Source organism: Amaranthus tricolor, chromosome 15, assembly GCF_026212465.1.
Source record: "Amaranthus tricolor cultivar Red isolate AtriRed21 chromosome 15, ASM2621246v1, whole genome shotgun sequence".
NCBI classification, from domain to species: domain Eukaryota; kingdom Viridiplantae; phylum Streptophyta; class Magnoliopsida; order Caryophyllales; family Amaranthaceae; genus Amaranthus; species Amaranthus tricolor.
In genome coordinates this window covers 19,530,923-19,543,616 of record NC_080061.1, presented here as the reverse complement: position 1 = coordinate 19,543,616, position 12,694 = coordinate 19,530,923, and the positions used below count along the sequence as shown (strand labels likewise).

Sequence of the window (12,694 nt, the reverse complement as noted above, 5' to 3'; positions counted from 1 at the left end):
ACAGGTTGATTAATTTTATTTGCCACATTAGCCTCATATCAACCAATAAAATCATTCTATCTAGCATGGTTCCTTAAGAATTACATTTATATTTTTCAGTCTATTTATTAAATGGTATGATTTGCGGGAAATATATGGGGACCATAAGCATTATTAAAATATTAAATTGACACTACAAAAAACTATTGAATTGGCGACACACCTTTTCGTCGTCATTTCATAGCTAAACGGTCAAAAAGTTACCTTGGCGAAAGGCGGGCGACGGGCTTCGTGGTGGTCGCCTTTTCGTTTGTCGCTAACATCAAATTAGACGCCATTTCCTCGCCATTTTTTTGGTGAAATGTGGCGACCACTGGGCGACGAGAAGTCCATCGCCAAACACGTATCTCACATGGCGACAAGGATCTCCTCGCCAACGTTATCGCCAGAACCGGCGACCAATTAGCGACCACAAATGTCGTCGCCAAAATGGCGACCAGCCGCTGATAGCATTTTCGTCGCCTACTGCTAGACCACATTTTTATGCTTTTTGTCGCCGTGTGTATATATATATATATATATATATATATATATATATATATATATATATATATATATATATATATATATATATATATATATATATATATATATATATATATATATATATATATATATATATATATATATATATATTTATATATATATATTATATTTATATATATTTTGTATTAGTTATAATATTAAAATAAAAATATATACACATAAAACAAATAAATTAAAATAAAAGAGCTGAAAATATTATATATAAAACTGAAGTTTATTTACAAAGTCACAAAAATTACAAATATTTTAATCATTCATTGAGGAGGTGGAGGAGGGGGTTGATTCAAATTGAAATGCGATTCAAGGAATTTCATAAATTGTTCTCGTTCTCTTGCTATTTGTTCAGTCATCCTTTGATGATACTCATAGGCTGTCTGAGCATTTCCTCTTCGTATCGCTTCCCATAATTGATTATTAAACTCCATTTGCCGGGCTTCTAAATCCGCAAACCTTTGTTGTATAATGGCATCATAATCAGGTTGTGCAGGCTGAGAAGACAGAATATCCGTTGGCTCAGGAGGATAAATAATTTGAGAGGCGGAACCAACCCCAAATACCTCTTTGTTTTTTTTGTTTTTTTTGTTTGAACCGCTTTCTACGTTTTTTATAGCATCTAACCAAATTTGACTTGGGTCGCGAGTTGGATGCTCCTCCATTAAAGAACGATATTCATCCTTCAATAAAACAAAGAAATCAATTACCAATAAACAAAGTATTAATTGATACTAAAAATAAATAAATAAACAAGTTTAAAAGATTATTACGTTAACTTTTTGTGACTTGCTATTCGTCCATTGGGAACAATCTCCTGTTTCATTGTCAAAGACCCCATGCGTTCGTGTAAATATTTCATAGGCCGTGAGTCGTTGACCTTTTGATTATTCCTGAAATATTAAAAAAAAACGACTTAAAACTAAACAAAAGATAATAAAAAAAATTCAATATACTACTTAATTGACAAAATACTCACCAAATCCCGCATTGTTCTGGCGTGCGGGATTGAGCCACCTATATGGGTGGCTTCAGCTTTGTCTCTTCCTCCACGTCTATTGGAGGAATTCCTAGCCGAAACGGTTTTATTCTCTGGGCGTTCCCAATCCGCCTTCCATCGCGCCCAGGTCTCATTATCGATGGAAGGAGGTTTAAATTCAGGCTTGCTTTTCAACGTCCTACGCCATTTGAAAAGCATATCCGCATAGCCTTTGCGGCTTTTTCCTCCCACGACCTTCGAACGAAATGTTCGAGGCGAGGGTCCCATTTGTATTGTTTCTAAATACATAAATGTTTCATCAAATAAAATACTTAAAATAATTTATATATAACAAAGTCTAAAAATAAACAACAAAAATAATAATTTTACCTTAAATTCATTAAAATAAAAATCTTTGGTGTGTTTTGTCACACCCTTCCAACTACTACCTTCATCATCTTGCCTATAATTGAAGGTAGCCCTTATTTTGAATGCAATGGTGTTTCCGGATATGGGATTAAATCTTACAATAATTAACAAAATTAGTTTACATTGAAATTTTAATATTGAAAAAATATTAATGATAATAAGATGATTAAAATATTTACTTATTTATTATTGGTAGCCATGGAAGATACGGACGAGGATCATCTCCATCGTCCTCTTCCATATTTTGCACAGAATCACTTGGAGTATTTTCAATACTCCCATAAACTCGGTTACTATTGTCTTCGTCGTTATTGTCGTCGTTGCTACTCGACAAATTATTCAAGAAATAGTAGCTAGCCCAATCATTAGGGTCGCAGCTCATTTTGCCTATAATATTTATTTTAAATCCTAATATTATTTTCAACTAAAATCAATCTTATCTATACCATAAAATGTCCCAATTTTATCTACATAATGAATTTTTTCATCTCAAACTAAACATTACTACGTATACTATTAAAACAATTCGAAAATTACATTTAAAAATTACATTAGACATGCTCAAAAATTCGAAAATATTAAACTAAAAAAAAAAATTCGGAACTAGATAATAACAACATATTAAAAATAAATTACTCTATGATTCCAAAGTTACATATTAAATAAAAGAAATCTAGAAAAAAAATATAACATAAAACATGCTCAAAGTATACCATAATTCATAATTCGAAAATATAAATTACTCCGAAATTCAAAAAATGCATAAAAATAACATTAAACATGCTCAAGTTATACCATAATTCGAAAATGTTAAAAACATACAAAAAATGACGAAACAAAATAATAACAGTAGACATGCTCAAAATATACCATAATCCAAAATTTTAAAAAAAACATACATAATTCAACATAAACATCGTGAAATAACAACAAAAAACATGTTGAAGATGACAATAATAGACATCTTGTAAGTCGACCAATAATAGACATCTTGGTGTGATTTTTACAACCTTCATATAAAGGACTATTTACAGAATTTAACATTTCAAAAAACTGTTGACACTGTGGGTTTGGATATTCGTCAACGTGTACCGGTGGTTCATTATCTACTGACACTACATTATACTGTGAGGGAAGTAAGTGATGGTAATTGTCTGGAAACACACTAGCTACTGCATCATGTACCATCTGTGAGTATGGATTTATATTGTTTGACGATTGCTCTCCGACTTCCACTACAACATCAGATGTTGTTCCTATCTCTGTGTTCTGATGATATTCCACTCATAGTAATTTTCAACAAACCCCCTTCTCATTAGATGTTCTTTTATTTCATCTGGTTCCTTATAACAAAAATTTTTACACTTTTTACAAGGACATCTAATCTCAGAACTCATGCTTTGTGTACGAGCAAATTCTAAAAACTCTTCCAACCCTCTCATAAATCTTAAACTAAACTTTCCATTTTTTTCGTCGGTTGTACATCCAACTTCTTTCTTGCCTAGAACTCATTTTTAACACCTAAATATAATATAATAACATAATTATTCAACTGATCAATAAAGTAAGTTAATGACAATAACAATATATGATAATAATAATATAATTATTCTAATAAAAATTATTAAAGCAAAATAATGTCAATAAAAATAAAATATAAAATATAAAAAATATAAAAACTCAAGTAAATAACAATAGAAATTAAATAATAAAATTAAATCAAGTAAATATAAAACTCAAGTAAATAATAAAGAAAATAAAATATGTACTAATTAAATAATAAAATTAAATCAAATTAATGACAATAGAAACTAAATATAAATAATAAAAATAAATAAAAATAACTCATATAAAGAGAAAAATCAAAAAACTTACTAACCTCTTTTAATTCTTTAGCTTTCAAAATATACAATCCACAAAAATTCGCAGCTTATTTATAGAACAAAATGGCGACAAGACGGCGATTACAAACCCATCGCCATTTTTAAAATTCAAATTCAAAAACATGGCGACCAAAGAGCTACCAAAGGCTCTGTCGCCCACTTTTAAAAAAAATAAAACCATAAATAAAACTAAGCATGGCGACTAAGTGGCGATAAACATACCCGTCGCCACGCATCAAATTAAAAAATAAAAAAAATTTCGTCATCCTTGGCAACGAAATGCCGACAGGAGAGCCTGTCGCCATTTAGTAAAATAAAATAAAAAAAGAAAAATGGCATATGGCGACCACTGGGCGACGATAGTTTCCGTCGCCATAGATATTTCTGCTTTCGCGACCAGCCTCTCTCTCGCCTTGCCGTCGCCATGGGCGACGAACACTTCCCCTCGCTATTTTTCCATCGCTAAATCAGTTGTTTTTTTTAGTGTGAGTACACTCAAAGTATATTATGTCTAAAACATATATATAAATAGAAAGATTCTTAATGGGAACAACAAATAGAACAACTAAAAATGACAAATGTAAACAACTTTGAGGAATGGAAGGAGTAATATCTAAAGTAAACTTCTAATGGATGATCAAAATCCATCTAACCTAAGTGTCGCAAAGGAACATCATTTAAACAAGAGAACACATAGCAAGTTAGTCCAAATATGATTAATGGTGAGAATATTTACTTTAAATTAGTTTTAATATTATTCTTTGTTGGTATATGTTTGAAATTACATCATAAGTTAATATTTTAAGGACTTTTCAAAACTTGTTCAAAACTAAGTTTGATATATAAGTTGGCATAGAACACCATTTAGTACTTACTACAGTTTCAAAATAATTAGAATGGAAAAACTAGGAGCAGGTTAAAAATTACGTCATCAGTTGATGTTTACATGGATTTTTAAGCTACTAATTTGCAAAAAATTACTTAAAATTAGGAGCAGATTAAAAATTACGTCAATAAAGATTAGTATGGGTTGGATTTGTGTTTGGATCATGGGTCAGATTTGTCACACTTAACTAGGGCTGAATAAAATTTGGTCTAAACTGTAAACCACACCGGAATTTTAGTATTTGGTCTAGTCTACAGTTTAAATTGTCTGGTCTAGTTTTTTTTCAAATCAAATTACGGTTTACGGTCTGGTCTCGGTTTTTTATTTTTCAGATGAAACCGGACTGCAAACCGTACTATGGTCAAAAATTATAATTTTGTATTTAAAAAATTAAGTTGCTACCTAGATATTTTAAGATGTAGTTATTTTTATATAGCAATATATACTTGAATAATGTTGATGTTATCAACTAATTACAAATTATTATATTTATTAATTATAGGCGTGAAATATTTGCATAAATACATGTATTAATTTGGATGAAAATATAAAACTAAAAAACCGTAGACCAGACCAGACCGGATCGTTGTAAAACAGTTTGGTCCGGTCTGGTGATTTAAACAAACCGATTCGGTCCGATTCGAAAAATTTTCAGAACAGAATTTTTGATTTGGTCTGATTTTAGTGTCAGACCAGATCAAACCGGACCGTGTTCACCTCTACACTTAACTGCTCTAGGCTCTAATTTGTTTCGATTTTATTTTGGCATATGGACATACACATAAACAATGCATCCAACGACATCCGATGGTAGAAAGGAAATGGATGTGATAGACAAAAAGGATTTAAGAGAGTTTAGAGTAGTTTTATATTTAAGTTCTTTGTGGGAAGACAATTTGTGACTTCAAGCCAAAAATGATTTAGCACTTGGGATTCAATCATAAGGGCTTTAGTAATTTCTAAATGAATACGATGCTTCCGTTCAGCTATCCTATTGGAGTACCTGAAAAGGAGGCTTAATGGATAAGGCCATTTGTGGTTATGAAATGTTTGATGTCAAGTTTAATATAATCCCCACTATTATTAGATTTTAGAATATAAATCTATATATTAAATTGGGTTGAACCATTTCATATAAGTTGACAAACACATTAAAAGTTTCAAATTTTTTATTTTAAGAAATAAATCCAACTCATTTAAGTACACTCATCAATAAATAACACAAAGTAAGAAAAACATGTGTTGCATGCATGTGGAAGATGCCACAAATCATAATGAATAAGAACCAAAGGCTTAGAATGAGATGACCTGAGGAAGTATAAATGTTTATAACTATTGGCAAGTACATAAGTTTCACACTCTAAAGACACTTTACAAATTTTAAAAGTTGGAAAAGATGTTTTGGATACCATAAGTAGGGCTGAGCAAAGTTTGGTATAAACCATACATCAAACCAAACCAAATTGTAATTTATGTATTTTTAGTCTGGTCCACGGGTGGTCTGATTTTTTTCAAATTTCAGTTTTCCGTCATGTTTAGATTTTGAAATTTTCAGACCAGACCGGACTGGAAAACGGTAAAATATTTTAGTCTGGTATGAACCGTCAACCGTAAACCGTTAACACATAACTCAAAATAAAGCCGACCCATTATTTTAGGTTGAAAACCTAATTCTCATTCAATTTTCAGCAAATCAGTATGCGCCTCACTTCATTTTTCTACCATTTTAGAGACTTCCTTCTTCCATATTTCCATACACTTCTTTCTTGTGCCACGCACTCACTTCTCCTTCTCTAGTGCTAATTTTTCTAACTTTGTCCCTTATGAATTTTCTTTCATCAAGTTTCTTACGTGCTAATTTTCAAGACGGAATCAAGTATAACAAATTATTGTTGATTTTTTCTTTTATGACTGATTTCTTTCATCAACTTTCTTTTTTTTTTTTTTTTTTTTTTGCGTACAGATTGATTTTTTTGTTGATTTGTGTTTCGGTAATGAAACGAGGAAGTGCGAGACACTTGGAATACCGCAGATGGAGGCGTTATCGGAAGTAGCAACTCGTGGGAGGAAGCGACCTGAATTCCTGCAACACAACACGTTAGCCTTGTCCGGGGGTGATCTCCCGGAAAACCCCTCCGACGCTCAAGTTAGAACGTAGATCGGAAATTAATGAATGACAGATTGTAGAATGAATGCAAGAAGGAAGGTCGGGATTGGGATTGCTAGTGCTAGTGCTAGTGTTTGGGAAGGCTAAGGAAGTAATGTAAGCAAGGATACTAGGAAAGCTATTTCAGATGATCCTCCCTCCTTGATGGTAGCCCCTATTTATAATGGTGAGGAAGGGAAGTTGCAGAAGAAGTGAACTATCATGGGAGTAGTGGGAGTAATGGGAGGTGGACTGGTCATGGGAAGAATGGACAGTTATTCTTCTTGAAACAAGGAGAGCCTTTCATTATGGGAAAGTGGAGAGTTAGGGTTTTTTAGAGGTAACTGGCCCATGGGCCATTCAAGGAAAATGGTAATTCCAGAAAAAGCCTATTGACTGAAAGTCAAGGTCAACTGAAAAGGTCAAAGGGTATTTTAGTAATATGATGCTAATAATTTAAAATAAATAAGTAAATTAGATAAATGATACCATGACATTTAGCCCCACGCATGAAGGATGATGTGAGGAGAGAGCCCCAGCGACTTGAAATATCTTCCTTTTATGCGGAAACAATAAGCGTCTACCAAAACACCTTAGTGTCAATGAAGGGATGTGATTATAGAGAACGTTCGGACCCTCAAGAAGATGAATATGTTCCCAATTTGGCAGATCTTTGGGAGGATTCCGAAAATTGAGTTCGTAATCTTCGAACCGACTGTTCATATGCCGAATTCCGAGTTGTAACGAAAAAGTTATGACCTTTTCAAAATATCCGTGTGAGACATACAAAGTCCAAGAAAGCAAGGAAAGAGAATCGAGCCGCGGCTTGTGATATGCCGTGGGATAGCCCCAACCGTCGATACCATCCAGCAGATAAAAAATGTTGTTGTGGAGGTTTGATCCCGCAACCTCTCCGACTGCGTGTAGCCCTTGGAACCAACTGAGACAGCCGTTTAGTTGTGTAGTATGTCCCACGAATTTGATATATTTTCATTAAGTTAAGCTCCTAAAGTCGCGGCTTGTAGCATGCCGTGGGGTAATCCCAGCTGCTTATACCTTCCCGCAGCAAAATTGTAACTACAAGGGTTCGATCCTGCTACCCAAGACGCGTGGTAACAACACTCAAACCAGCTGAGACATCCTTGCCTTTGTGAAGCATTTCACGCGGATATTTTATATTCTGATACTTCCAGCTATACTACACGTATGTCACGGATATTCAATGACTTAGAATATTTTTTAGAGTTTGCTTACCAAAAGGGGGCCGACTTATCTACCCCACGGACAGGATCATAATATTTCTTTATTTTCTATTTATTATTATTATTATTATTATTATTATTATTATTATTATTATATTTTTTATAAATCCAAGGGGAAAGCGAATAGAATAACTCAAGCCGCGGAGTACCCTCAGCTAGCAGCAAAAATGCAAATAGGGGGGTTTGATCCCGCGACCTCTGGGATAGTGTGCAGCACTTCAGACCAGTTGAGACAACCTTGCTATTATGTAGTAACTCAAGCCGTGGATTATATCATGCCGCGGAGTAGCTCCAGTCAACAGCAAAAATGTAAATAGGAGGGTTTGATCCTGCGACCTCCGAGATGGCGTGCAACACATGGAACCAACTGAGACACCTATCTACATGTGTAGCATATCGCGCGGATTTTTTATAAAATTGATGCTTCCAGCCTAGTTTGTGCTATTTTAATGCCGCGGAAGCTCCAACACTTAGAATATTTTTGGAACAAGACCCCCTCAAGGGGGTCCGACTTTTCTACCACACGGATGAAATCACAATAATTTTTATTTTTTATTTATTTTATTTATTATTATTACATACCGTGGAGTCTTAGGAGGATAATATGCCGCAGAACGAGTAAATCACGCGAGTTTATGACGCGGCTTAGATTTATACTTAGATTTTTAAACCTTCACTGAAGGACTTAGGGGAATCCGACTTATCGACATCGCGGGACGATAAAAATACGTGAACAATTTTTCTCGTCTTAACAAGCCCCTTATTCTTCTATGACACGGGATGAGCACAAAGGTCCGTGTCTTCGATTATACGGACAATACGAGAATTCTTCCATACTTAGAATTTTTACAAAATTATTAGGGGCACCTGGGAGTCCGACTTATCGACTCTACGGACACCTTCCATACTTCGAAAAATTATAAGGTGGTCATTCGATGGTTTGCAACAAGGAGGATGACGCGGCCTCATTAATTTCCGCGGCTATCATGGGTGATGCGGCAAGAGAGCCGCCACGTCTACAAGTCGGACGGTGGAATGAGTGATCTCAGACTCGGAATTTTTTCCATGTTTTTCTTGGAGTGCAATTTAGGGTCCGACTTATTGATATCACGGGAGGATAAGAATACTTAGAATAATTTCTCGTCTCAGCGAGCCCTTCATATCTTCTACGCCGTGGAATGAAGGTAAGGGTCCGCGTCTTCGATCATATGGTCGGCACGGGAATCCTTCCATACTTAGAATATTTCAAAAATGGTAGGGAGCACCTGGGTGTGCGACTTATCAATATCACGGATTGATAAGAATGCTTCGAAAGATTGGAAGTTGCTCCTATGACGCTAACGAGGATGACGCGGCCTTGTTGTATTCCGCGGCTATGTTGGATGACGCGGAATAAAGAAGCACCAAATTAGCAAGCCGGACTCTAGAATGGGTAATTTCTATACTTAGAATTTTTGTTCTCCTTAGAGTATAATTCTGGGTCCGACTTATCGACCTCACGGAACGATAAGAATACCAGCCACTTCTCTTATCATACCCCTTGCTTTTCCATGACGCGGAATGGGCATAAAGGCCCGTGTCTTCGATCATACGGAAATATGGGAATTCTCCCATACTTTGAATTTTTACACCATGACTGAGCGCACCAGGGAGTCCGACTTATTGATCATACGGACTTCCTTTGTACTTGGAATATTTTTCATACTTTATTCATACGATGGTTTAGAGCGACGAAGAAGATGGCGCGGCATAACATCCGTCGTATCTATAAGTCGGACAGCAGAATGTGTAATTTTTCTATACTTAGAATAATTTTCGTTTCTGGGGGTGCAGTTTAGGGTCCGACTTGTTGACTCCCCGGGCACATTCGAGTGTTGAAGGACTTAGAATAATTTTCTATATTCTACCCCTCCCTGGGGGTCCGACTTATCGAAGTTACGGGAACTTTCCTGACTTACGAGATTGATTTTTCTGAATCATTGAACCCGAGTTTACGGATCCCACTTATGAATATCGAAGATAGTTGAGATTTTACTTAGAATTTTATTCGGGATCTCATTCTAAAGGTCCGTCTTTTCAATGTTGCGAACAGGCAGTATCATGGGCAACCTTGGAATATTTTCGATTTTGGGACCCAATCTAAGGGTCCAACTTTTCGATATCACCGATTCATAGTGACTTAGAATAATTTGATTATGGGACCCCTCTCAAGGGGTCCGACTTATGGATATTACTGAATTTAATAAGATTTGCAATAGATTTTAGTCGAGTACTTACGAATATAAGAGCCGGATAATCTGAAAATAAAACTTCTGATGTTATAAATGAATTTTGATGATCACTAAGAATACAAATGACAACGCGAGCATGCCGCGGGATGAGTGCTGATAAAACAGAATACAAATGACAACGCGACTACGTCGCGGGATGCGATGATAAAACTGATTTCGAATGACAACGCGAATACTTCGCGGGATGAAACAATTTCGCGGAGTTAAGCTGATAAGACTGATAAGACTGATAATCACTGATTGCCCCTTGCAAATCTTGTTAAATGAAGAATTTCTTCAAATGGTCTCCATTTCATGGGCGGGGTAGTTTTTTTCCCTTTCTCTTTTGGCGGGTGTCGCGGAAGGTCCGCGCTTCATGGTGTTGATGAGGCATTGGCGGGCCATTACCTGGTCTCCCTTGAGGATGCCAACTTGTCCATCATCCCGCTCGAATTGCAGCAAGAGTTGATGAGGAAAAATTGCTGCTTTGATCTTGTTAATAAGTGGAAGCCCCATGATGGCGTTGTAGGGGAATACGAGATCCACCACCGTGAATCGTATGGGCATAGTTCTGCTTCCGCTTCTTTCCCCTACTCGCACAGGGAGTATGATTGTTCCCATTGGAATGACCTGGTTTCCTCCAAACCCAATCAAAGGTTTATCAAGGGGTTGCAGGTGCTTTTCTTCGAATTTCATTTTTCTTAGGCATTCCATCGTTATAAGATCGGTTGTGCTTCCGGTATCCACCAATACTCGCCTCACCATCATTTGCCCAATCTTGATGGTAACCACTAAAGGATCAGTGTGTGGTTGTTGCAACGGTTGGGAAGTAGTGGCATCAAATCTCATGATCGGCCCACTTGAGGTGGTTTTTGGGGGTCCTTTGAACAGAGTATGGACGCTGCCTTTCGCAGCGCGGATTGTGGGATATTCCTCGGTGTAGCCGCTGAAAATCATATTGATGGTTCCTTGTGTGTTGGAACTTTCACGCCTAGCCTCGTTTCTTTTCTGGTTCCAAGGCCTTCTTTCCGCGTCGCCTCTCGTGCCATAGTCCTTTCGATTGATGAACCTTGATAGCTCCCCCTCGTCGGCTAGTTGATGTAGGATACGTTTGAGTTCGCGGCATTGGGCCAAAGTGTGGCCGTGCTCTTTGTGGTAATCACACCACAGATTGTAGTTGCGTCGATCGGAGGGAGTGGTAATAGGAGGTGGAGTTGGCAACTCATCCCGAACAGCGAAGAAAATGTCCTTCCTGTTCAAATTGAACCTCGGGTCATTACCTCCATCAAGCAAATTCCGCGTCCTGGACTCCCCTTCAACGGCATATACGTGCCGGGATCGTGGAGGTCCCATGTCTGATGGAGGCTCTGGACGATGCGGCATGTAATTTTTATCCCTCCTAGATGGATGTTCCTCTACGCTCCTTGAGGAGCGATTGGATATTGGATCCTTCTTTTCTGATTTACGCCTCTTTGGGTCATGTGCCTGACATATCTCGGAGGCCGTGACATAGCTTTGACATTGCTTCATGGCCTCCGCGTATGTCTTCACTTGACTCTCGACCAACTGGAACTTGAGCCTTTGAGCCTTCATTCCGTTGATTAGGGCGTTTAAGGCGACTGATTCTTCCAAATCCGTTACCTCCAGCACTGCCTCATGGAATTTCCTCAGATACGATGATATGGATTCCCCTTCCAGTTGCGTTATGCTAAGCAAATGGAAGTTTGATTTCTCCTGCCTTATGGATGCCACAAAGTGACCCAGGAATTTGCTCTCTAATTGGGCAAAGGTGTGGATACTTCTCCCTGGAAGAGAGGTGTACCACGTCAAGGCTACTCCTGTGAGAGTAGTTGGGAAGAATTTGCACCACAATGCCGGGTTGGTGGTGTACAGCAACATCAAGTTTTTGTATGCCATCAAGTGTTCCTCGGGGCAGGATGTTCCATCGAAGGCCGCCATATTTGGGATCTTTATTTTCCCGGGGTTGGGAGTATTCAGTATCTCCGGAGCCAACGGAGAGATTATTGGCATAAGATCTTCGGGGAGGCTACTCTTGCCGGTCTCATTCCGCGGCATTATGACGAGGCTGGTGGGATGGCTAGATACCGTGAGTTGCGCTTTCTTCCTTTCTTCCCTCCTCTTATCCACCAATGATTGAATACTTTCGAACGCCCTCTGCTTCTTGTTTTCCAGGTAAGTACGGGCATCTCGAGAGGCGGTTTTGGATTCCCCGTTTTGGGATTCGCTTCTGTTGAGGCTTGTA

At 37.2% G+C, this 12,694-nt stretch overlaps 1 protein-coding gene across 1 annotated transcript; it reads right to left on the bottom strand.

Annotated features, from left to right (window-relative positions):
- Positions 1-7,995: 7,995 nt before the first annotated feature.
- On the bottom strand, positions 7,996-12,390 carry LOC130801131 (uncharacterized). The gene is made up of 5 exons (XM_057664897.1): positions 12,073-12,390; positions 11,597-11,916; positions 10,981-11,500; positions 10,840-10,923; positions 7,996-8,097 (listed from the first exon to the last, which is right to left on the bottom strand). Exons 1-5 carry the CDS (start codon positions 12,388-12,390, stop codon positions 7,996-7,998), a joined length of 1,344 nt encoding a protein of 447 aa, XP_057520880.1.
- Between the last annotated feature and the right edge of the window lie 304 nt (positions 12,391-12,694).